General features: G+C 36.5%; 1 protein-coding gene and 1 long non-coding RNA gene across 5 annotated transcripts; one reads left to right on the top strand and one right to left on the bottom strand.

The window, feature by feature from the left end:
• Window positions 1–440: 440 nt before the first annotated feature.
• LOC140829481 (sulfate transporter 1.3-like) lies at window positions 441–4893 on the top strand. The gene is made up of 13 exons (XM_073192747.1): window positions 441–924; window positions 1007–1055; window positions 1159–1366; window positions 1446–1620; window positions 1796–1861; window positions 1982–2095; window positions 2177–2293; window positions 2392–2518; window positions 3052–3338; window positions 3436–3626; window positions 3755–3840; window positions 3948–4024; window positions 4113–4893. Exons 1-13 carry the CDS (start codon window positions 601–603, stop codon window positions 4248–4250), a joined length of 1959 nt encoding a protein of 652 aa, XP_073048848.1. The 5' UTR covers window positions 441–600; the 3' UTR covers window positions 4251–4893.
• Window positions 1469–25645, bottom strand: LOC140829491 (uncharacterized). Of its 4 annotated transcripts, XR_012117475.1 has the most exons (4): window positions 25142–25645; window positions 3853–4233; window positions 2159–2291; window positions 1469–1594 (listed from the first exon to the last, which is right to left on the bottom strand). It is a non-coding gene; the product is annotated as an uncharacterized lncRNA (long non-coding RNA). The 4 variants fall into 4 exon arrangements; XR_012117476.1 differs by lacking the exons at window positions 1469–1594; window positions 2159–2291 and adding an exon at window positions 3608–3733; XR_012117478.1 differs by lacking the exons at window positions 1469–1594; window positions 2159–2291 and having other exon boundaries at window positions 3657–4003; window positions 4075–4233.
• Window positions 25646–27055: the final 1410 nt, after the last annotated feature.

Genomic DNA, 27055 nt, shown 5'->3' with positions numbered 1-27055 from the left:
AGGTATAATCACATATCAAATTCATTGATTATCGATAATCATATAAGATTTACGATAATACGATACACGGTCCTTACATAAACATGCCCACCATATTCAATAAATGCAAATGAAATAATTTAATTAATCACTTTTTATTTTTTTAGATTTGCATGCAGTTGGATTACATTATCGCATTTTAGATTTTGCAATAAAATTAAATAGATACATGACAAATCATAACATAAAACATACCAAAAGACAAATATAATGTATGAGAGCAATTCAGTAAAAAAAAATAATGACTACAATTCAGAAGTCATTTGTTGTTCTATTATAGTCCTTTTCAGGTGATTTCTAAATGTTGTTCAAATGGTATTTGGGTACAACCACTTGTTCCTAGGAAACAGGACACGATTTGATGAGGATATTTTCTGATTATACTTTGGTTTTAGGCATTCTTATACGAACAAAGAAAATTTTGATGTTAGAATTAAGGGTCAGGATCTGACTAGATCAACAGTGACCCGACATATAAATTAATGAAAATCATTCAAAATGAACATCATTTTCGTAATCTTTTCTGCTTTTCCGGGTTGATTTTCTGTTTTTCCAGGAACAATGAGTGCCAATCGTATTGCAGACGAGGCCGATATTTCGAGCGCCGTTTCTTCTGGTGGCCACGCTGATAGCTTGCCTTATGTTCACAAGGTGGGAGTGCCTCCTAAGCAGAATCTGTTGAATGAAATCAAATTCACCTTCAAAGAGACCTTATTCCATGATGATCCCCTAAGGTCTTTCAAGGACCAACCAATAGCAAGAAAACTTTTACTCGGGATTCAAGCTATTTTCCCGATTCTCGACTGGGGAAGAAGGTATGATCTTTCCATGTTCAGAGCTGATCTCATTGCAGGACTCACCATTGCAAGTCTCTGCATACCTCAGGTATTTTACGTGCTCGAAACGTGTCGCCGCTGACTAGAATCCTTGGTCTTAATTCCTAACATGTCTCATCTTCACCATGTAGGACATTGCATATTCAAAACTTGCTAACTTGGATCCACAATATGGGCTGTGTAAGTTGGTGCACTGTATTTTCAAGATGTCTCCACTACTTTTGACATGCAAATGAGCTTTACTCGAGAAACTCTTCTCAATACTTTCCATCAAATTGTGCAGATAGTAGTTTTGTTCCACCCTTGATATATGCCTTAATGGGGAGCTTGAGATATATCGCAATCGGCCCTGTGGCAGTGGTGTCTCTCTTACTGGGAACATTGCTTCAGAAGGAATTCGACCCCGAACTACAAAAAGTAGAGTACCAACGTCTTGCGTTTACTGCGACATTCTTCACCGGAACCACTCAATTTGCACTCGGTTGCTTCCGGTATCGTTCTTGTAACATTAACATCTCTATAAACTTCAAGTTTGGTCATTATCAATTCTTGTAAATGGTTCTGTTTCAGGTTGGGTTTCTTGATTGACTTCCTATCTTATGCTGGCGTTGTCGGGTTCAAGGCAGGAGCAGCCATTACCATTACCCTTCAGCAGCTTAGAGGTTTACTGGGAATGCAGAATTTCACCAAGAAAACTGGCATAATTCCCGTGATGAAATCTGTGTGGAGCAACGTGCATCATGGGGTGAGATTAGATTTTGCACACACCACAACATTTACCACAATCCCATGTCCAAATAATTTCAAAATCATATAAGTCTGCCTCCAAAATCGCGAATCGTTCGATATCTGTCGTTGATCTGAACTTTCAAGTAGCGTCTGTGATGTTATGAAGCTACATGTTTCAATTTGTACTGCAGTGGAACTGGGAGACAATCGTAATAGGAGTCACGTTCTTGGTTTTCCTACTACTTGCCAAGTATATGGTATGTTCCCCAATAAATTGTTCCTAATATATATAATTTTCTTCTTTTTAACTTCTATATTTGTAGAGTTCTCACGGTTTTATCATAATATTAATTCCCAACAAAATTTTCTTGGCTCAGGGTAAAAAGAACAAGAAATTATTTATGATAGCTGCCATATCTCCATTGATTTCAGTTGTCGTTTCGACTTTCTTTGTTTACATCACCCATGCAGAAAGGAAAGGAGTCCAAATTGTATGTGTTTTGACATCGTCAAATTTCATATAAATCAGACAAGCAAATATCTAACACACCAACCTTCTATCCTGCCTGAAGGTGAACCACATTACAAAAGGCATCAACCCTTCATCCGTACACTTAATCTATTTCACCGGTAGCCATGTCGCCACGGGTTTCAGAATCGGTGCGGTGGCAGGGATGGTTGCACTCGCTGTAAGAAAAATATATATGCACAAATTAAAGACACAAAATCCCTATTAAATTCGAATGTCAGAGCCGGACCTCGTGGTAACTTGAATAACATATGGCAGGAAGCTGTAGCGATTGGCAGAAGTTTTGGAGCGAAGAAAGATCATCACATCGACGGAAATAGAGAAATGGTAGCATTAGGTTGCACGAATATCATTGGCTCCATGACATCTTGTTTCATAACAACAGGCAAGTCAAATACACGAAATACACATACACTATCACAGTGTCGGACATGCAATGAGGCATGAGACACAAGGATATTGCGGAGCCACAACGTCCGCACGGCTGTTGCGACTATTTAACATACATGTTTGAAGGTTTTATAAAAAATCATTTTCTATAATTTATTAGGAGTGAATTAGATTTCAATCTTAAATCTTGAAATGGTATACACTTTTTAGTTTCTTACAAATGTAATATTAGATGGACCATTCAATTTTAAAATCTGACAAAAAATTGAATATTAAAATATGTTCAACTTCATACTTCTTTTAAAAATTTTGATACATTTTCTCGATGTTATTGATTTTTATTTTCAATGCCAATAATATTTGGTTTATATGCAGTAGTATCTTCTGCATAGAATATCAGATATTACCATAGCTATAGTTTTTTTTTATATACACTTGCTATCATGCGTACCATTACTTATAATTTTTGGAATAAATAAGATGTTAAATCCTACATCAACTATATTTATAATTTAACACTAATCACAGGTTCGTTCTCGCGTTCTGCTATAAATTATATGGCCGGATGCAAAACGGCTATGTCAAACATCATAATCTCGTGTGTCGTGTGCCTGACTCTACTTGTGATCACTCCATTGTTCAAGTACACCCCAAATGCCATTTTGGCTTCCATCATAATATCAGCTGTCTTAGGATTAGTAGATTATGAAGCCATGATTTTAATATGGAAGACTGATAAATTCGATTTTATCGCTTGTATGGGAGCATTTCTTGGCGTCATTTTCTCCTCAATTGAGATAGGCCTTCTCGTAGCGGTTGGTGCAAACAGCTAATGTTCCATATATGTATATTTTTCGTCTTTCTTCTTCGAGTTCATTCAATCATAGGAATTTTTTAATGTCAATACAACAGGTTTGTATCTCTTTTGCCAAGATATTTCTCCAAGTTACCAGGCCGAGAATTGTTGTACTAGGTAAAATTCCAAGAACTACAGTTTACAGAGATATGGAGCAATACACAGAAGCAACAAAAGTTCCTGGTGTTCTGATTGTGAGAGTTGATTCTGCCATCTATTTTTCCAACTCCAATTACATAAAGGAAAGGTATAGATCCTTCCTACCCTCTTACAACTGATTTCAAATCTCACGAAAATGTACGTATATTTTAGTAATTAATATCATGCATCTGCTGCTCGAGCGAGAAAAACCACCTGTCATGATTTATTTTGCAGGGTATTGAGATTGCTAGCAGATGAAGAGGAACAGCTTCAAGAAAAGAACCAACAGAGGATTCAATACTTGATAATCGAAATGTCATGTAAGAAACAACCTTTCTGCGTTGTTCTTGCGATTTTTCCAATCAATAAGTCCAGCATATCATATAAATTATCTTAAGGCAAACACTTCTTCCATCTAAACTTTCAGCTGTAGTAGACTTAGATACCAGTGGCATTCATTCCATGGAAGATCTGTTCAAAAGTCTACAAAAGAGAGACATACATGTAAGTCAGTGACGATATCAAGGCGACGGCCAGATCATTTAAAACTTAACATGTAATCCAAGTATCTTGTTTACTTGTGTATGCCCAGCTTGTTCTTGTGAATCCCGGACAGTCCGTTCTTCTCAAGCTTCATGCATCAGGCTTAGCTACAACAGTTGGAGATGATAATGTTTTTCTCACAGTCGAAGATGCTGTCACGACTTTGGCTCCTAAGATGGAACCATAGATCATTCTAAATGGGGCCAGGGAATGAGGGGATAGGAAAATCATATTTACATGCATAACTATGAATGTATGCGTATGTCTAAATGTCGCTACCAGAGACGTTTTCAATTGTAGTCAATATATTTTATTAAGGTAAATATATGAGATCTCACATATTTAAAAAAAGAAAAATCAAAAATATTATCTCGATTAAGATGATAAATATTTTGATATTTGATTATCATATCCCGGATAAATACCATCAAGATAAGTCAATCAATTCAAATTCTCTGGATGATGGTGAGAAAACATCTATAAACGATGACCACAAGGTCCTTAAATCTGTACAGTTATTCCGAAATACAACATCCCATAAATTGCATACAGATTTAGAACATATCTTAGTTCGGTGTTCGTAGGATCTCGTTAGTTCTAATCTCAAATTCAACATCAATGGCTAGAGGTTAAATCTCATTCCTAAATTTAATTTTTCACCTATTAATCTTTAGTTGTTATCTCGTGCATATGTAGATCGAATTTAGTTAAGTGTTATGCAATAGTTTTAATAATCGTTGGTATCAGAGAGGTTTTGACTCCATCTTGACATTTTTTAGATTTTTAAGTTAGGAAAATTTCGGAAAATTATATTGATGCATTTTAAATTTGTCATTGTTGAAATAATATATTTTAATATGGAAAAGTAATAGTTGAATATTTGAATGTTGAAAATAAGAGTTGTAAAGTTAGAAATTTGTGTGTGATGATGTAGGTAATGATGTATTTTATTTTTGGATTATGTGTAATGAAACTCTATAAATAGATCTCTCATTTGTGAAGAAAATCACAATTGAGTAGAGAGAAAAATATTATAAAGTGTGTAGTTTGGTAAATTTTGAGAGTTTGAGATTTTTACTTTTTACCATAAATTTTTACTTTTTCACAACACGTTATCAGCACGAAGCTCTAAAAGTCCTACATACTATTCCAAGCTCCAAACAGAAGAAAAAGGTAACAAAAGTAATAATATTTATTTTACTGTTATTTATTTATTGTGTATTTATTTAATATACAATATAATGTTATTATTAGAAATAATAAAAATAATTTTTCATAAACTTGTTATAAATCCTGGGAGGATGTTAAGACGACATCCCACACTCCCGGTAAGGGATACGACAAGTATAAAAGCCTATAAGGTTTTTAAACAAAATAAATTATGACACTCATTATAATATTATGATATGATATACATAATTATTTAAACATGTCTAATATTATATACATCATATGATTACCATAAAATTATACAAATACATACATTTATTTTTTGTACACCAACGGTCATAAACGGTAACAAACGGCTAGTTTTTGTCCTATAAATATCATCTCACAAACACATTCAATCACTCCAACTTTCTCTTCTTCTCTAAAAATTATTCATCATCAAATTTTTCGAAGAAAAAAGAAGATGGCTTTCTCAAGGATATTTTTAATTATTTTGGTTATCATACTCACGAGTCTTGTATTTATCGGAGAATATCCTCCTCGTGCGTTTTCTTTATTTTTACAAATACTTGTACTTGTTGTTTATCCGTTACTTTGTATTGCAATATTTATTAACTAATAAAATGCATCGTAATTTTTTTTAGTACCACCATGTCAAATTTAACAAAGCTCGAATTTATTGCGCTCGACATCACGGGAAAGAATTATATGCCATGGACTCTAGATGTAGAAATGCATCTTGAGTCATTGGGTCTAAGCGAGACCATTAAAGAAAATGGCATATGCACGTCACAAGAAAAGGCAAGAGCCATGATATTTTTGCGTCGACATCTCGACGATGGATTGAAATGTGAATATCTGACTGAAAAAAATCCCATGGCTTTGTGGAAGGGATTAAAAGAAAGATTTGAACATATAAGGGAAGTTATACTTCCGACCGCCCGGGATGAATGGAACACACTGAGATTCCAAGATTTTAAAAAAGTCAGTGATTACAATTCGGCGATGTATAGAATAATCTCGCAATTAAAATTTTATGGACATGAGGTCACAGAATCTGAGATGCTTGAAAAAACATTTTCCACATTTCATGCATCAAATATTACTCTACAGCAACAATATAGAGTACGTGGATTTGCGAGATATTCTGAGCTCATCGCCTGTCTTCTTGTGGCGGAAAAGAACAACGAGCTATTAATGAGAAATCATCAGTCCCGACCCACTGGATCAACAGCATTTCCAGAAGTAAATGCTGTAAGTAAAAATGAATTTATACCTAGAAACCAAAATCAATTTCAAAGACAAGGTTTTGGTCGAGGTCGAGGTCGAGGTCGTGGACGTGGACGTGGACGTGGACGTGGACGTGGAATTGGTCGTGGTCGTGGACGCAGCCGTGGTTTTGAAAATAATAGAGATAGTTATAACTCATCTCAAAAGAGCGTCCCAAACCATCCACAGAAAAGACATCATGAGAATACAAGTGTTAATGAGAATCACTCAAAAAGATATGAAAGTTCTTGTTACAGATGTGGTACTCCAGGACATTGGTCCAAAGTTTGTCGAGCCCCTGAGCACCTTTGTAAACTTTATAAAGAATCATTAAAGGGGAAAGAAAAGGAGACCAACTTCACTGAACGCAGTGACCGTTTGAGTGATTCAACTCATCTTGATGCTGGTGATTTTATGAATGATTTCTCTGGAAATGATCAACATGTTGGTGGGATAGAAATGAACAATTTTGATGCTGCAGATTTTCTCAATGATTTTTCTGAAAATGAACAATATAGTGGTAGAATATAAATGTACAATAATTTGTTTTTCATGTATTCATATAATAATGTTTTATTGTACAATTATGATATGTGTTATATTTATATATGTATTGTCAGTAATTTTATTTCATTGCATATTTTTTTGAAGTTCAAATATGGAAAATGCTATGAGCAAAGCTGAAGTTTGCATACCCGATAGTGGTACAACGCACACTAACCTCCGAGATAAAAGGAACTAAAACCAACAAAAACAACGGTGAACACAATATCAAGTCCTGTAGACTTGATTAAAGGATGTGGTAAAGCACAATTTTTGTTACCTAATGGTACAAAATTTTTGATCAATGATGCTTTATATTCACCACAATCGAAAAGAAATTTGTTGAGTTTTAATGATATATATTCCCATGGGTATGATACTCAAACAATGAATGAAGGGAATGAGAAATATATGTGTCTTATCACATATAAATCAGGAAAGAAATATGTGATTGAAAAACTATCAATGCTCCCTACTGGATTGCATTATACACATATAAGTCCCATTGAATCAAACATGGTAGTTGATAATTCCTCGATATTAACCAATTGGCATGATCGATTGGGACATCCTGGTTCAACAATGATGCGAAGAATTATAGAAAATACACATGGTCATCCACTGAAAGACCAGAAGATCTTTCAGAATAATAAGTTTCAATGTAAAGCATGTTCTCTTGGAAAACTTATTATAAGACCATCACCAGTCAATATCCAAACTGAATCACCAATGTTTCTTGAACGTATTCAGGGTGATATTTGTGGACCAATCCATCCACCATGTGGACCATTCAGATATTTTATGGTATTGATTGATGCCTCCAGCAGATGGTCACATGTATGTTTATTGTCAACTCGAAATGTTGCATTTGCAAGATTAGTTGCTCAAATAATAAAATTGAGGAATCAATTTCCCGATTATACAATCAAGAAAATTAGACTTGATAATGCTGGTGAATTTACTTCCCAGACTTTCAATGATTATTGTATGTCTATGGGAATCATTGTTGAGCATCATGTTGCTCATGTACATACACAGAATGGATTGGCTGAATCATTGATTAAACGTCTGCAAATGATTGCTAGACCAATGATTATGAAAACAAAGCTCCCTATTTCTATATGGGGAAATGCAATTTTACACGCTACTTCATTAATTCGCATCAGACCAAGTGCATATCATAAATACTCCCCATTGCAGCTTGCATTTGGTAAAGAACCAGACATTTCTCATCGGAGAATTTTTGGATGTATGGTGTATGTGCCTATTGCACCACCACAACGAAAGAAAATGGGACCTCAAAGAAAGGTTGGAATTTATATCGGTTATGATAGTCCATCAATCATTCGATATCTTGAACCTCAGACAGGAGATGTGTTCACAGCACGTTTTGCTGATTGTCATTTTAATGAGGAAATCTTCCCAATGTTAGGAGGAGAACAAAAACATACCGAAAAAGAAATTACATGGTATGTATCATCATTGTTACATCTGGATCCAAGAACAAAACAATGTGAAAAAGATGTACAACAAATTGTACACTTGCAAAGAATAGCAAATCAAATACCAGATGCATTTGCAGACACAAAAGGGGTAACTAAATTATATATACATGCTGCAAATGCCCCTGCTCGAATTGAAATTCCAAAGAAACAAATGGAAGATACTCATGATGTCATTAAATGCCTGAAGCGTGGAAGGCCAGTCGGTTCCAAGGATAAAAATCTTCGAAAAAGAAAATTCATAGAGAAACATGATGATCACAAAATAGAGAATGTTGTTCCTGAAGAAACACATGATGATGAAAATGTTCTGTCAGAACCACAAACTGACGAGAATCATGAAATCTCTATCAATTACATTAATACTGGAAAAATATGGAACCGAAAAGATATAGATGAAATTGATGATATATTATCTTATAATGTGGCAATCGACATCATAAATGATAATGAAGATCATGAACCAAAATCTTTTGGTGAATGTAAAAATCGGCAGGACTGGATAAAATGGAAAGAAGCCATCCAGGTTGAATTGGATTCGCTAAATAAACGTAATGTTTTTGGACCTATAGTCCTTACACCTGAAGGTGTAAAACCTGTTGGATACAAATGGGTTTTTATTCGAAAGCGAAATGAGAAAAATGAAATAGTAAGATATAAAGCTCGACTTGTTGCACAGGGTTTTTCTCAAAGATCTGGAATTGATTATGAAGAAACGTATTCTCCTGTGATGGATGCAATTACGTTTCGGTATTTGATTAGCTTGGCGGTATCTGAAAATTTAGAAATGCGTCTTATGGATGTTGTTACAGCTTACTTATATGGATCACTTGATAGTAATATATATATGAAGTTCTTATGGATGTTGTTACAACATATCTGGTACCAATTGAGCTATTGCCAAGTACCTTATATCCAGGGAGGTCTTGGGTTCCATTCTGGGAAGGCACAAACTATAGCCTGGACTATAGAAGTTCTATGAGTAACCCGTACGACGCCTATGGAAAGCCCGTGAGGGAAAAGGCCCCATAGAGGGACCCCAAGATCGGGATAGCCTTGGGTCGATCGGGGCAGTGGGCCGTATGGGCGGTCAACTGGGCCTGTAATGGGTCGTTACAATAAAAGGATTGTAATATCCCAAGTTTTTATTGTGATATGATCAATGATTTCATGTTTTATGGTTATGGGATATTCATATATTTATATGGTTAAGTTTTAGTGTTGTTTATAGTTCATGTTATTGTCAATGGGTTAGAGAAATTATAGGGGCCTAGTTGTTGATGAATATGGGAATGGTCAAGTTTTGGTGATAGTTTTATGCTTGATTTTTAGAAGGAGTTTGGTTGTTAAATTCATAATAATTGAGTGGAATAAGAAAATGTTGGATATTAATTCAAGAAAAGTCATTTTTTAGGAGTTCGGGTCGGGCGTCGCTGTGCGGTGCAGCGCAGCAGCGCACCCGCGCTGCCATAGGCAGCGCCGGTGCGCTGCCTGTCCGAGACAGCAGCGCACCCGCGCTGCCTTAGGCAGCGCACCTGCGCTGCCTGTGCGGGCAGCGCCCGCACCCGCGCTGCAAGGAGGCGCGCGGGTGCGGCGCTTCATATATTTGGCCGAAAAGTGTGGTTCCGAAATGCGATTTTAAGGTTATGAATTGATTTTTATATCAAGGTATTGAGAAATATCTTCATTCTTCATTTCTCCCATTTCTCTCATACGTAACTTCTCTTTTCTTCTCCAAAATTCTTTCTTCTAAATCTTCTCCAAGTTCAAAGATTTTGAGGAAATCTTAGCATCTCCTAGTCTAGGTGCTAGCTGCAAGGTAAGATCTTAATTATTTATGGGTTTTGTGAAGAATTGTTGGGTTGGATGGATGCGTTGAATTCATGGATCTAAGTATATATGATGTTAATTCATAGTTTTTATGGTGTTTATTGTTGTAGGGATTCTATTGAGGTCATCTTTGCAATCAAGTGTTGATTGGGTTGTAAGTAGAAGCTATTTCTTGTGCTCACATGATATATATGTATCCAAGCCATGTTTATTGATGTCTAGCTTCTTTTATGGTTATATTATGCCATATTCATTGTTATATATTCAAAGATCCAAGAATTCTATTGATTCCATTGTTAAAGAAGCTAGCAAACTATTGTGCCTATCAAGTGTTTGATGAATTGTCCCAATAAATTCACATGCTACAATCCTTTGTGCATATCAAGTGTTTGATGAATTGTCCCAATGAATTTCATATGCTACAATTCTTTGTGCATATCAAGTGTTTGATGAATTGTCCCATTGAATTTCATATGCTACAATCCTTTGTGCATATCAAGTGTTTGATGAATTGTTCCATTGAATTCCATGTGCTACAATCCTATGTGCATATCTTTTTTTTTTTTTGATGAGAAACTATTAATATTTTATTAAATAATAAAGATTGTTACAGTTACAGTGGATGAGCAATCCACAGTTGAGCAATCCACATACATCATATGCTAGGAAATTAAACTAACAAATGAACTTCCAATCTCTAGCTAACTCTGATAATGTGATGTGCTGAAATTGAGGATTGATTATTGCCCAAGTAGCCACTCTGACTCTGATACTATCCCATATATCTTCGCAAGATTTGTTCTCTTCCCTGAAAATTCTGCTGTTGTGTTCCATCCAAATAGACCAAAAAGTGCAATGCACCACTAAGTACCAAAAGTTCGTCATACTCTTTCCCTTGATGAATCCCGGCTCGATGATTAACATGTCTTGCGATCTTCTTGGAAAAACCCATTCGAATCCTAAATGTTGCATAACTTGTGCCCATATTCTCGTCGTGAACGAGCAATGTAACAGAATATGGTCTTGAGTCTCGTCACTTTTCTTGCATAAGGTACACCACTGTGGGGACACAGCAAGTCCCGGCATCCGCTTTTGCACTACGTCACAGGATCTGTAATTTCCCCAAAGCGACAATCCAAGAAAACACCTTAACCTTTAGTGGAATCGGTACTTTCCAGATATTGTAATGGTATGGGAACACACTAAAAGAATTTGTGTGAGTGAGTGAGTCATATAGAGATGAGACCGAAAAGACTCCAGAGGGATCTCCTAACCAAACCCTGACATCCGCAGAACCCACACACAATCTAACCGTATCTAAGACACCTAAAAGAGTAGTGAACTCCTCCAACTCGGTATTGTTTAAATCCCTTCTAAACCTTATATCCCACTGAAAAATGGACTGTCCCTGAGACTCAACTGTGGAATAAAAATGGTTGATTGGTTTGTTTACAGTGGACGAAATACGGTAAAGACTAGGAAAACACTCTTTAAAAGACACCAAACCCACCCACCTATCCTCCCAGAAACGCATAAAGTTCCCCCCCTTAAGCACCGTCCCTATTAAGTGGTGACAAGTCGAGTAAGCACGAGAGATGAACTTCCACGGGCTTTTGAATGTAGAATTCTTTGCAAGGTTCACATCACACCCATTCGGTTGAAACCCATATATGCTGCCCACAACCTTTTTCCACAGAGGTTTGTCTTCCACTGAGTTTCGCCACCACCATTTACCTAATAGAGCCAAATTCCTCAACCGTAAATTAGGCAAGCCCAGCCCGCCTCTCGCTAAGGGCTTGCAAACTTGTTGCCATCCAACCACATGACAGTGCTTCTCCCCATCCGGTCCATCCCAAAGGAAGTCCCTCATCAATTTCTCCAAATATTTTGCCACTCGAGACGGCATCTTAAAAAGAGACATGAAATATGTTGGCATTGCGCTCAGCACAGATTTGATCAAAGTCAATCTACCACCTCTTGAAAGGAATGACTTCTTCCAATTAGCCAGTTTTTTGCTCAATTTCGAAACAACGGGTTCCCAAAATTCCATTTTCGATGGGTTTCCTCCCAATGGTGCCCCCAAATATTTAATAGGCCATTGTTCTCGCCTGCAACCGAGTTCCTTCGCCATCTCCTCAACCTCAAAAACAGAATGATTCAAGCCTAGTATCGCTGATTTGTCAAGATTGATTTTCAGCCCCGAATTCGCACAAAACAAATTTAGCAACCCCACCGCCTCCCTTAAATGATCAGCAGATTGCACAAGGAATAGAGTGTCGTCCGCGAATTGTATGTGAGAGACTTCGACTTTTTCCTTTCCAACTACTAGACCGCTCAAAATGTTGTCCGTCTTGGCCCTGTCTATCATGCGTCCTAAGCCATCAATCACTAGGTTGAATAGAAAAGGAGATAATGGATCTCCTTGTCTGAGTCCTCTTTCCCCTCTAAACTTCCCCCTTGGTCTTCCATTGATAAAGACCGAGAAGGAGACATTTGATATGCATCCCTTTATCCATTTTCTCCACCTTTCCCCGAACCCTTTCTTAAGAAGGACAAAGTCTAGATATCTCCAGTCGACATTATCATAAGCTTTTTCGAAATCAACTTTCAAAACCCACCCTTGCTTCTTTTTCCGTCTATGCTCCTCCACCACTTCGTTGGCAATTAGACAACAGTCCGTTATCTGTCTTCCTTTGATGAAAGCGCATTGGGTTTGCGCTATTGTGCTGTGCATAACTTTCTTCAATCTATTTGTTAGTACCTTTGCCATGATTTTATACAAGCTCGTCACAAGGCTAATAGGTCTGAAATCTTTAATCCGCATCGCTTCTTTTTTCTTTGGGATAAGGCAAATATATGTTTCATTCGTGATTCCGTTGATAATTCCTCCATCGAAAAATTCAGCGAACACTTTCAATAGATCCGGTTTAACTGTGTCCCAATTCTTCTGGTAAAAAGCCATTGTAAAACCATCCGGTCCCGGAGCCTTGGATCCATCACATTCGAACACCGCAGCCCTGATTTCTTCCTCCGAAAAATTCTCCTCCAATCTTTCTGCCTCTGTCGAAGCTAAAGGGCACCACTCCAAATCTTCGATGCCCGATCCTTCCCCTTCCGAAGTCCTATACAGATTCTTGTAGAAGTCAACAATGAGTTTTTGGATCTCAAATTCTTCCGTTATCACCGAGCCGTCCTCCAACTCCATCTTCTCAATCGTTGCTCTATTCCTTCGTCCTGTCAGTAATGAGTGAAAAAAGCTAGAGTTTTGATCCCCCTCCTTGAGCCATTTTATTTTTGCCTTTTGACTTTTAATTTGAATACTTCTGATGTTCAAACTTTCCAGCTCGCATCTAGCATCTCTTCTTTCATTTTTTAAATCTGCTGACCACTGTCCCCGCGCCTCTTTTGCGTCCAATTCCGAGATTCTATTCTGCACCTCGGTGATTTTGACGTTGACATTTCCGAAGACCTCATGATTCCAATTCTTTGCTTCTCTTTTGATGTGTTTGAGCTTTGTCATGAATTTGTAGCCCTCCCATCCTTGAGTTCCGCCCGAATTCCACCATATTTTAACCGACTCTTTGAAATTGCGATGCGACAGCCAAGCGTTTTCGAATCTGAAAGGTGCAGGACCCCATTTCACTTTCATAGTGTCCATGATGAGGGGATGATGATCCGAAGTGATTCTAGGAAGCACTGTTTGTCTGAATGAAGTGAAGATGTCCTTCCACCCCCTTGAAATGAGAAACCTGTCTAATCTGCAACATATTGGGATATCCCTGAAATTAGACCACGTGAATCTTGCATTTAATAAAGGAGGATCGTGAAGATCCAGTTCCTCTATTAAGTTGTCGAAACAAAGCATACTTGTGGTTAAAGATGTGCTGTTCATTTTCTCACTCAAATTTCGAACCACATTAAAGTCACCTCCAACACACCACTCTTCTCCGCATATCGAGTTCAGGCCAGCTAATTCATCCCAGAATAATTCTCTTTGTCGTGGCTTGCACGGACCATACACAGCCGTGAACCACCACCTGATTTCATCACTGAACTTAATCTGAATAGATACCGAAAAATGTCCAATCAAGTTGTCGCTTACCACCACGACTCTAGGATCCCACATTACTAATATTCCACCCGATCTCCCCTCTGCCGGCAAACTGATCCACTCCACGAATCTCGATTTCCAAATACTTGCAACGAACCAGCGATCCACTACATTCCTCTTAGTCTCTAGAATCACAACAATGTCCGGATTTTCTTTGCGAATAACCGTCCGAACTAGTTCCCTTCTTCTCGACGACCCTCCCCCTCTAATGTTCCACGAGCAAATCTTCATAACAACCTTTGTGAACCCTTGGAAGTCGCACCTTTCTCATAATTGATACCCCACTTCAGCCTATCAAGTTCTCTGCTTAAGCTGGCCGATGGCTTTTTAAGTTCCTTGACTGTTTTGTAATCCGAGTTGACTCCCCCACTTTTCTTTTCAACAATAGGTGTGATCTTCGCCGACTTGCCCTTGGATAATTCGCTCTCGGAACTCGACTTGTCATGAATAGTTATTGACAACCCCCCTAAGAACCCTCTATACAAACTGAAAGTACAAAAAGACGCAGGAAGAAGAGAATGGAGTTTGAGTGAGTGAGGAAGAGTCAATGGTCGAAACCTGGAAAGTACCTTGCCCACTACAGGTGAAGTGTTGCCTAGGGAAAGTGGAGCTTTGTTGACCTGTTTTGTATTCTCCTGAAAGTACAGCCCCTGTAGGTCTAATTCTTCGGTGTCAATGCCTTCCAAAGAATCCGTGTAATTCGATAGGTGACTCCCGGAATCTGAAGATGCAAATGAATCATCGAAACATTCATGTTGGGGGTCATCAAAATCCCCTTCCATGATCTCTTCCTCCGTGAGCATGTCATCCGCCTTGTAATCTCCTTCTATTTCTGTCAGTGCCGCGTCATCCTTGTGAACTCTTCTATTTCTTCGGCGATAGGTGTAACCGAGAGAAGGCAGTACTTTGGTTGTGGCAATGTCGCCTTGATGTTTGGCACTGATATCAGTTGCTGTGTCGATTGCTGAAGATATTGTGGTTCGTCTGAAATCTTCGATATTTTTTGGCGCAACTCGTTGTAATATTTTTACCACCTTTCTTCCCATTTTCTGATCTCCATCCAATTTTTTACTGGGATTCCCTGCTAGTGCTGGTGTTGACTGCGTAATTATTTGCTCTTCAGTCGGCTTATCGTTTTGATAGGAGATAGTATGTCCCTCTGCATTATTGATCCTTTGGATGTTGGAATTTCCCCACCCCGTCGCCATCTTCTTCCCGTTAACCACGACTTGGGCGTAAGTTTGCTTTGCGTAAGATTCATAAGCCATAATGTCGAAAGATTCCACAGATATGTCGAGCTCCAACTCTTCCCCGTTTAGTTGTACCATAATTTTGTTTTGGATAAAACCATCTCTGGTACCTTTGACCTTTATCTTGGCAGCTCCCAACTCTCGGAAAGATAATGTGTCATGACTGATCTCCACCAATCCTCCGCACCGATCCCCAATAGTTTTAAAGTTGATGAATTCCCAGAGATTCCACGGCAAACCATAAATTTTTATCCAGCTGTTGCAACACCTGTAGACTGTAGGCGACGAGTTGATATTTGGTCTCCATTCCTCGAACAATAAAGATACGCCGCCATCAAAAAATCCCCTTCGCAGTTGAAAGTAACGAAGAAATTCCGTCCGGTTTGAAGGCCACCACACTGCTTTATTTGCCTGGAATGGGTATAATGTGATTCTTCTCTTGACATCATTGCCTAATATCTTTTCAATCTGTTCCCATTGTATGTTAACTCTTTCCTTGGTGACGATAATAGCTTCTTGCCAATTCCTCTCGTATCGTTTCGCTTCACAAGTCTGTTGACTCTTCTGTAAATCTCGTTGGAAGTCCCATGCTGCTCTTGGTAGAGGCCTGTGATGAGGGATATCTTTGGTAGGGGGATTTTCATGATCGACTGTAGCTTTAAACTGTCTCTGAGCATTCGCTGTCAAAAATCTAGTGAGTATGTTTGAAATCCTTGTCCACCCAAAAGAGTTCGCACCGCTTGGCACAATGATGTTCTGTTTCCTCCCCAACAGATTGAATCTTGAGATTTCAATGAACTGCCCTCTCCTGTTAGCAAATCTTTGTAATATTACTGTCGAGCTTTTTCCCCTGAGGCGATAGAAATCCAGCGATGGTTGATGCTTGTGTAATATTTCCTTGAGTTTTGAACTGACCCATGCTGCCTCTTCCCTAGCCAATTCCAGAAAATAAGTCGCATTCCTTGTTGTTTCCGACCACAATATCGAAAATCCTCCGTTCACCTTTCTAAGTGAAAAATTTTTAAACTCAATCTTAACCACATCTCTGAAGTCCATCGGCGTAAAAATTTTTGAAACTAAACTGAAATGGAGTGTTGAATATAAATAGAAATCGGCCGTCCAACAGTTGTCTATCGGCGCCGATGACGAATGGGGGAGCTAACGAAGGTCCGAGAATGAAGGAGAAGTGGGTAAAAAAAAAAACGAACTGACAGAAGGAAACCGAAAAAACGAGCCGCCGGTGGTTAACCGGTGGTCCGTGTCGTTGACTTTTTAGGGTTAACCAGTCGGATACGTTTTGTATACGGCGAGGACACGCCACAGATACGTTTTTGTATACCCAATGTGCATATCAAGTGTTTGATGAATTGTTTCAATGAATTTCATATGTTCCAATCCAAGGAAATGATAGTAATTCATGCATGTCATTGTCCAATCACATGAAGAGTGTCTCTCACAGCCTGGTATATATTTTCATATATCACAGAGATGCTATACATAGATTATCTCTCACAGTCCGATATATATTTATATATATCAACAGAGATAATATTCACAGGTCACAGATTACAAGTTACAGACTATCATTTCATTTCATGGTTATCTCTCACAGTCCGATATATATTTATATATATTAACAGAGATAACATTCACAGATTATAGATCATTGAGCTATTGTTTCATATTCATGCTATGGTATACCATCTAAATTATTCTTTCATTATTGTTCATTGAAGATGGTATTGTTCACTTTCATTGCCATTGAGATATTTCAAGCCAAGCCATATAAATATGTATTTGTTATGTAAAGTTCTCTACTTACTGAGTTTTATCTCATTCCAGTTATTTCATGTGATGCAGGTAATAAAAAGATTTGAAGCAGATTGTCCAAGGAGAAGAAGTCATATAGCTATTGAAAATGGAACAACTTTTATTTGGTTATGTTAATGTTTTATTGGTGTGAGTTGAAAATTTAAAGTTTTAAAAATATCATGTATTTTATTATATGTATTGTGGGTATTTGATTTATGATGTATTGAATTTATGTATTGTTTGGTTTGTATTTTATGAAAATGGTTACAATGGATATAAAGTATATTTTCTTTACGATAAATGCTTCCGCTGATGTCAAGTTATTTTTAGATTTAAAATGTTTATTTAAGTGGGGTGTTTCAATTGGTATCAGAGCAATGTTCTTTGGACCATATATGACTTCTTCTGCCTAGGACAATCTGGTATGTTTTCAATCCTTCATCTATTGATTTTAACATTGACATTTGATTCTATTCCATTGCCATTGATGTATTCTTTCATTCCATCCATGTTAACATGAGCACCTATATAGGAAATGCCTACCAAGCGTAAGAATGTTGAAGGGGATGATAGTACTACTTCCTCAGATAAGACTACTCGTGTAGTAGATGAATTTACTAAGTTATTGAAAGATCAAGCTAAAGTTCATGGTGATCAGATCCAACAGTTATTGACTATGCAAACTACGATTCAAGGTCAAGCACAAGAAAGAATTCAAGGCGCGACAAATAATTCTGAAAATGGTGCTTATGATCGCTTCAGGAGGATGAATCCTCCTGATTTTATTGGTGGTCCTGATCCATTATTAGCTCTTGAATGGGTCAAAGCTTTGGAAGCCATCTTTGACTATTTGAAATTTTCTGATCAAGATAAAGTTGGTTGTGCTGTGTTTATGTTGGTAAAGGCTGCTCGTATTTGGTGGGAAGCCACCAAAGTGACTATTAATGTTAAAGAACTGGTGTGGAACGAGTTTAAGGAATTATTTCATGCCAAATATTTTTCAAAGGAAATTAAGGCCAAGAAAGTGAAAGAGTTTCTGGAGTTGAGACAGGCTTCTTTGTCTGTTACTGAGTACATACTGAAATTTGAAGAAGGTTGTGTGTTTGTTCCTTTTATTGCTGAGAATGACAAGGATAAAGGTGAACACTTTATTCGTGGTTTGAAATCTGAAATTTGTAGGGATGTCCATATGTCCAAGGTAGTGAATTATCAAGAAATTGTGGAGAGAGCCTTACTTGCTGAACATGATGAGCACGAGATAGAGAAGGATAGACAGTTGAGGAGACAAGTTTTTCAAGCTAGAGGTCAGGGTCAGGGTTCAAGTGTGAATGTTAGAGGAGGAGGTTATAAAGGCAAAGGCAAGATGGATCAGCGTAGTAGATTTCCTATGCCTCATACAGATAATGAACGACTATTGTGTGCCAAGTGTGGAAAGTCACACAAAGGAGAATGTTTAATTGGCAGTGGTCGTTGCTATAGATGTAAGGAAGTTGGACACACAGTTTATAACTGTCCTCTTTCTTTTGGAAAAGGAAAAGTGCAAGGTCGAATCTTTTCAAGGACAAAGGAGGGCGCAAATCTTGATGCTTCAGTCATATCAGGTAATATTTTCATTTTGGAGAAAGAAGCACTTACCTTAATTGATACTGGTGCAACACATTCTTTTATATCTGAGGAGTTTATGCATACTATATCTGTTGAACCTACTGTGGTGTCTGTTCAATTTAATATTGTGTTGCCTTCTGGGGAAGAAATTTGGACAAATAGTATAATTAAGGCTGTCCTGTGTTGATGGGATCAAGATTGTTGTATGCAGATTTAATTGTAATTTCAATGGTTGCATTTGATGTGATATTGGGTATGGATTGGTTGTCTGCTTATCGTGCTGTGATTGACTGTGTTAGCAAGACAGTAAAATTTTTAGCAGATGATATTGAGAAGGATTTATTTGTGGGTGGTACCTCTTCATTAAGTATCCCTATTATTTCTTGCCTTCAAGCTACTAAATTGTTGCATAAGGGTTGTGTTGGTTATTTAGCTTCAGTTTTGGATACAAGAAAGGAAAGTAAAATACAGATACAGGATATTGATGTGGTTCAGGATTATCCTGATGTATTTGATGATGATGTACCTGGATTACCACCTGATCGAGAGGTAGAGTTTGTTATTGATTTAATTCCAGGTACAGCTCCAATTTCTAAGGCTCCTTACAGATTAGCTCCAACTGAAATGAAAGAATTAAAGAATCAATTGCAGGAGCTATTAGATAAAGGTTTTATCCGTCCTAGTTTCTCACCATGGGGAGCTCCAGTTTTATTCGTGAAAAAGAAGGATGGATCATTACGATTATGTATTGACTATCGTGAACTGAATAAGGTAACTATTAAGAATAAATATCCTTTGCCAAGGATAGATGATCTTTTTGATCAATTGCAAGGAGCAATAGTATTCTCGAATATTGATCTTCGGTCTGGTTATCATCAATTAAAGGTGAGAAATGAGGATATATCAAAGACTGCTTTTAGAACGAGGTATGGACATTATGAATTTTTGGTGATGTCTTTTGGATTAACCAATGCTCCTTCAGTGTTTATGAATTTAATGAATCGTGTCTTTGCACCGTATTTGGATACCTTTGTCATTGTTTTTATTGATGACATTTTGATTTATTCTAAGACACGAGAACTTCATAGAGATCATTTGAGGATTGTGTTGAACTTGTTGAGGGAAAAACAATTATATGCAAAGTTCAAGAAATGTGAATTTTGGTTAGAACAAGTGGCATTTTTGGGCCATATTGTTTCTAAGGAAGGAATTTCTGTAGATCCTTCTAAGATTGAGTCTATTCAACAATGGTCCATTCCAAAGACAGTTTCAGATGTGAGAAGTTTTCTGGGTTTAGCAGGATATTATCGAAGGTTTATAGAGAACTTCTCAAAGATAGCATTGCCATTGACGAGTTTAACTCGTAAGTCAGTCAAGTTTGAGTGGACTATAGCATGTCAACAAGCATTTCAAGAGTTAAAAGATAAGTTGACTTCTGCCCCTGTGTTAGTACTTCCTTGTGGTACTGAAGATTTTGTGGTTTATTCAGATGCTTCAAAATTGGGGTTAGGTGCTGTACTGATGCAGCATGGGAAAGTGATAGCTTATGCTTCTCGTCAGTTAAAGGACTACGAGAAAAATTATCCTACTCATGATTTGGAGTTAGCAGCTGTGGTGTTTGCATTAAAGATTTGGCGACACTATCTTTATGGTGAGAAATGTGAAATTTTTACGGATCACAAAAGTTTGAGTTATTTGTTTTCACAGAAAGGATTGAATATGCGGCAGCGGAGATGGTTAGAACTTCTCAAGGATTATGATTGTACCATTAGCTATCATCCTGGTAAAGCTAATGTGGTTGCAGATGCTTTGAGTCGCAAGTCAAGTTCAGAATTAAATGCTATGATTTCTAAATTTTTGTTGCTTGATTTGCAAAGGAATGAGATAAGATTGGTATCTTCAGGGACAGTGGCTCGTTTATCTATATTAGTTCTCCGCTCAACTTTGTTTGATCGAATTTTGAAGGAACAACAGTCTAATGTTCAGTTATTGGAGTTAAAAAGGAATAAAGAATTATCTGGAGTTTCTGAATTTGGATTGAATCGTGATGGTTTGATTACCTTTCGAGGTAAAATATGTGTTCCTATTGGTGATAACATACGAAGAGAGGTACTCATAGAAGCTCACACGGCGCCATACTCTGTACATCCTGGTGGTACCAAGATGTACCAAGATCTTCGACGTCTTTATTGGTGGCCAGGTATGAAGAAAGACATTGCAGTATTTGTTTCTGAATGTCTAACCTGTCAGCAGGTTAAGAGTGAACACCAAAGACCGGCGGGATTATTGCTATCTTTGCCTATACCTGCAATGGAAATGGGAACACATCACAATGGATTTTGTGGTTGGATTGCCAAGGTCTCAGAAAGGTTTCAATTCTATTTGGGTGATTGTTGATCGATTGACTAAATCATCGCATTTTCTTCCTGTCAAGATAACATATTCTATGAATCAATATGCCGATGTATATATTCAAGAAATTGTGAGACTTCATGGTATACCGGTATCTATAGTGTCAGATCGTGATCCGAGGTTTACTATCAGAGTTCTGGAAAAGTTTACATCGAGCTTTGGGCACGAAGTTAGCCTTTAGCACCGCCTACCATCCTCAAAGCGACGGGCAATCAGAAAGGGTTATTCAAATTCTTGAGGATATGTTAAGAGCTTGCACAATTGATTTCCCTGGGAGTTGGGATTCCAAGTTGCCATTGGTTGAATTCACGTATAATAATAGTTACCAGTCTTCCATTGGCTTAGCACCTTATGAAGCCTTATATGGAAGAAAGTGTAGATCTCCTTTGTATTGGGAAGAGGTAGGTGAAAGAAAGATGTTGGGCCCTGAGTTGGTTCAACAAACAGCAGATGTTGTGGCGTTAATTCAAGAAAGATTGAAGACAGCTCAGTCTAGACAGAAAAGTTATGCCGATGTGAGAAGACGGCCTTTGGCATTCGAGGTTGGTGATCATGTTTTTATCAAGATAGCTCCTCTCAAAGGAGTTATGAGATTTGACAAGAAAGGTAAGTTAAGTCCTCGATACATTGGACCATTTGAAATTCTAAATAAGATTGGAGAGCGAGCCTATCGTCTTGCTTTGCCACCGGACTTGGACCGAGTTCATAATGTATTTCATGTATCCATGCTTCGTAAGTATATTGCGAATCCATCTCATGTTCTTAGGTACGAGTCATTGGAACTTTTGTCTAACCTAAGCTATGATGAAAATCCGGTTCAAATTCTTGATCGTAAGGTTAAGGTGTTAAGGAACAAAGAAATTGGCATTGTCAAGGTTCTTTGGAGAAATCAAGTGATTGAAGAGGCCACGTGGGAACCTGAAGAGGAGATGAAGCAACGTTATCCTAATCTATTCGTTAATAGGTAATTTCGGGGACGAAATTTTTATAAGGAGGGGAGATTGTAATATCCCAAGTTTTTATTGTGCTATGATCAATGATTTCATGTTTTATGGTTATGGGATATTCATATATTGATATGGTCAAGTTTTAGTGTTGTTTATAGTTCATGTTATTGTCAATGGGTTAGAGAAATTATAGGGGCCTAGTTGTTGATGAATATGGGAATGGTCAAGTTTTGGTGATAGTTTTATGCTTGATTTTTAGAAGGAGTTTGGTTGTTAAAATTCATAATAATTGAGTGGAATAAGAAAATGTTGGATATTAATTCAAGAAAAGTCATTTTTTAGGAGTTCGGGTCGGGCGTCGCTGCGCGGTGCAGCGCAGCAGCGCACCCGCGCTGCCATAGGCAGCGCAGGGGCGCTGCCTGCCGATGCAGCAGCGCACCCGCGCTGCCATAGGCAGCGCCGGTGCGCTGCCTGTCCGAGACAGCAGCGCACCCGCGCTGCCTTAGGCAGCGCCCGCACCCGCGCTGCAAGGAGGCGCGCGGGTGCGGCGCTTCATATATTTGGCCGAAAAGTGTGGTTCCGAAATGCGATTTTAAGGTTATGAATTGATTTTTATATCAAGGTATTGAGAAATATCTTCATTCTTCATTTCTCCCATTTCTCTCATACGTAACTTCTCTTTTCTTCTCCAAAATTCTTTCTTCTAAATCTTCTCCAAGTTCAAAGATTTTGAGGAAATCTTAGCATCTCCTAGTCTAGGTGCTAGCTGCAAGGTAAGATCTTAATTATTTATGGGTTTTGTGAAGAATTGTTGGGTTGGATGGATGCGTTGAATTCATGGATCTAAGTATATATGATGTTAATTCATAGTTTTTATGGTGTTTATTGTTGTAGGGATTCTATTGAGGTCATCTTTGCAATCAAGTGTTGATTGGGTTGTAAGTAGAAGCTATTTCTTGTGCTCACATGATATATATGTATCCAAGCCATGTTTATTGATGTCTAGCTTCTTTTATGGTTATATTATGCCATATTCATTGTTATATATTCAAAGATCCAAGAATTCTATTGATTCCATTGTTAAAGAAGCTAGCAAACTATTGTGCCTATCAAGTGTTTGATGAACTGTCCCAATAAATTCATATGCTACAATCCTTTGTGCATATCAAGTGTTTGATGAATTGTCCCAATGAATTTCATATGCTACAATCCTTTGTGCATATCAAGTGTTTGATGAATTGTCCCATTGAATTTCATATGCTACAATCCTTTGTGCATATCAAGTGTTTGATGAATTGTTCCATTGAATTCCATATGCTACAATCCTATGTGCATATCAAGTGTTTGATGAATTGTTTCAATGAATTTCATATGTTCCAATCCAAGGAAATGATAGTAATTCATGCATGTCATTGGCCAATCACATGAAGAGTGTCTCTCACAGCCTGGTATATATTTTCATATATCACAGAGATGCTATACATAGATTATCTCTCACAGTCCGATATATATTTATATATATCAACAGAGATAATATTCACAGGTCACAGATTACAAGTTACAGACTGTCATTTCATTTCATGGTTATCTCTCACAATCCGATATATATTTATATATATTAACAGAGATAACATTCACAGATTATAGATCATTGAGCTATTGTTTCATATTCATGCTATGGTATACCATCTAAATTATTCTTTCATTATTGTTCATTGAAGATGGTATTGTTCACTTTCATTGCCATTGAGATATTTCAAGCCAAGCCATATAAATATGTATTTGTTATGTAAAGTTCTCTACTTACTGAGTTTTATCTCATTCCAGTATATTTCATGTGATGCAGGTAATAAAAAGATTTGAAGCAGATTGTCCAAGGAGAAGAAGTCATATAGCTATTGAAAATGGAACAACTTTTATTTGGTTATGTTAATGTTTTATTGGTGTGAGTTGAACATTTAAAGTTTTAAAAATATCATGTATTTTATTATATGTATTGTGGGTATTTGATTTATGATGTATTGAATTTATGTATTGTTTGGTTTGTATTTTATGAAAATGGTTACAATGGATATAAAGTATATTTTCTTTACGATAAATGCTTCCGCTGATGTCAAGTTATTTTTAGATTTAAAATGTTTATTTAAGTGGGGTGTTTCAGTTTTTATCCCAATGGGTTTTTCCTAGTAGGTTTTTAACGAGGCAGTACAAAACACGTAATGAAGACATCATCGTATCATGATCATCATCACAAGGGGGAGTGTTGAAATAATATATTTTAATATGGAAAAGTAATAGTTGAATATTTGAATGTTGAAAATAAGAGTTGTAAAGTTAGAAATTTGTGTGTGATGATGTAGGTAATGATGTATTTTATTTTTGGATTATGTGTAATGAAACTCTATAAATAGATCTCTCATTTGTGAAGAAAATCACAATTGAGTAGAGAAAAAAATATTATAAAGTGTGTAGTTTGGTAAATTTTGAGAGTTTGAGATTTTTACTTTTTACCATAAATTTTTACTTTTTCACCACAGTTATTACTTTTTATATAATTTTCAAGCAAAAAAAATCCAATTTTTGGTGTTATTTTCGAAAAACAAATAAGGTGGACAAGAAACCCAAACCTAATAATTGGTGAAATCATCACCGTACGGAACTTAACTCCGGCAAATAATAATAAACGAAAGCCCACGTCGGGGCGACCCTTTCTACACCGCGAAGATGAGCCATTGTTTTCTGGTCTCCTACCTCGATTTTCGACCATCCAATCAGCGGCTATAGAGGAAAAAGGTCGACTAGGTGTGCCAACATGTTGAAGATGACAACCGACTAGAACTCGCCATCATTTGGACATATTTCTGAAAATCCCGATCGACTATCTACTACGCGATTTCAAACCTATTTTTTCAGTCAAGAGCACGACGACAAGGAGCGGGAGTGGTCAGTAGAGGTCGACCGTCCATGGGTAGTAATGGTCGACCATCCATAGGGTAATGGTTGATGGCCGATGATTTTGCCGGAGAGGGTGGCGGGGCTGCCCATCGATTTTTGAGGGCTAAGGTTAGGTTTTCGAAATTAGGGTTCAATTTGAGAATTTTTCTTGGAAAATTTGACACTCAATTTTCAGCCTAGAATAATATCAAATTATGAATTTTCAAATATATGGATTTTTTTATTTATAGGCATGTTTGTATTGCTAATTTATGAAAATTCTAAAACTTGATTTTGGAAATATTGTCCATCCAAAATTGTGTGTAATTGTTGTTTAGTTATTATGGAAAATTTAATATTATGATTTATCATAATAATAACACATGCAAATAAATTTTAATATTTTTCATATTAAGATTCATATATTGTTCATATTTAATTATTTATTTTGTTTCACATAATTTTATATAAACGTATTAAGTTAAACTCGTAAATTATAAAGTTAGAAAATAAATAAAAAATAATTGGCATATAAAGATCCATAATATGGATACTAAAGTGATAATAATTATGAAATATATATGAAAACATAATTTGGGGAGCTCTCCAAAAACCGATTTATATTATCTTGACTTACCACTAGTCTCCTGAGAAATGTGGTTCCGTTTAAAAGTTAAGTATTTAAAGGGTCTTAGGCAGCCTTACCTAATTTTTTTAAAAGTACTCTTGAAAGTGTTAATTGTGCGATTAAATAATTATTATATGAAAAATTAAGCAAAACCAAAATTATGTCCAATGAACTAGTATAATATTAAATAATTATAATTTAGTCACAACATTCTTAGTTATGCGAAATTATACATTAAACATGTTAAGCATCATATGAAAGAAATTTATTATGTTAAATTATTAAGAACATAAATATTTAAACATTAGTTATTTTTTTCTTAGTGATTTATATAATTTTAATTTATTGTGAAGAATAACCACAACATCTATAATTCAATTAAAATTATACATTAATTTTTGAATCACATTTATTTGTAACAAACTTAAATTAAATAAAATTATCCATCATTTTTGTAGTACTTGAAGATGAATAATTATGCAGAATAAATATATTATACATAAAAAATTCAATATCCTTGTTATTTGTATTATTTTAATTGATTGAAGAGTAGTTATAATATTTTTGCATTAAACTAAAATTATACATAAATTATTAAAAATCACAATTGGTCATAAAAGATATAAATAGTAATTAATTGTATTTGAATAATAAATTTTATCCCATATAAAATTTTCTTGTATTAAATATAATTATAAATTTTAGCCCATATAAAATTTTCTTGTATTAAATATAATTAATTAGGATATGATATTGAATTATTTTCTTAATTTACCCACATGAATTAAGAATGAATATAATTCAATATTTACATCATTAATTTATATGAATCTAATGAATTAAAACTTATCCCATGATTTATAGGGCTAAAACATGACATATAGTTTAATACTTCATCTAGTAATGTTAGCAGGTATCCTATTTATTTTGCAGCATTTTTTGTTGTTAATTACTCTGATATTAATTTTGTAATTCTCGA

This window comes from Primulina eburnea, chromosome 1 (assembly GCF_022965805.1).
Source record: "Primulina eburnea isolate SZY01 chromosome 1, ASM2296580v1, whole genome shotgun sequence".
In the NCBI taxonomy this organism is placed as follows: domain Eukaryota; kingdom Viridiplantae; phylum Streptophyta; class Magnoliopsida; order Lamiales; family Gesneriaceae; genus Primulina; species Primulina eburnea.
This window is presented reverse-complemented; position numbering and strand designations above follow the sequence as displayed.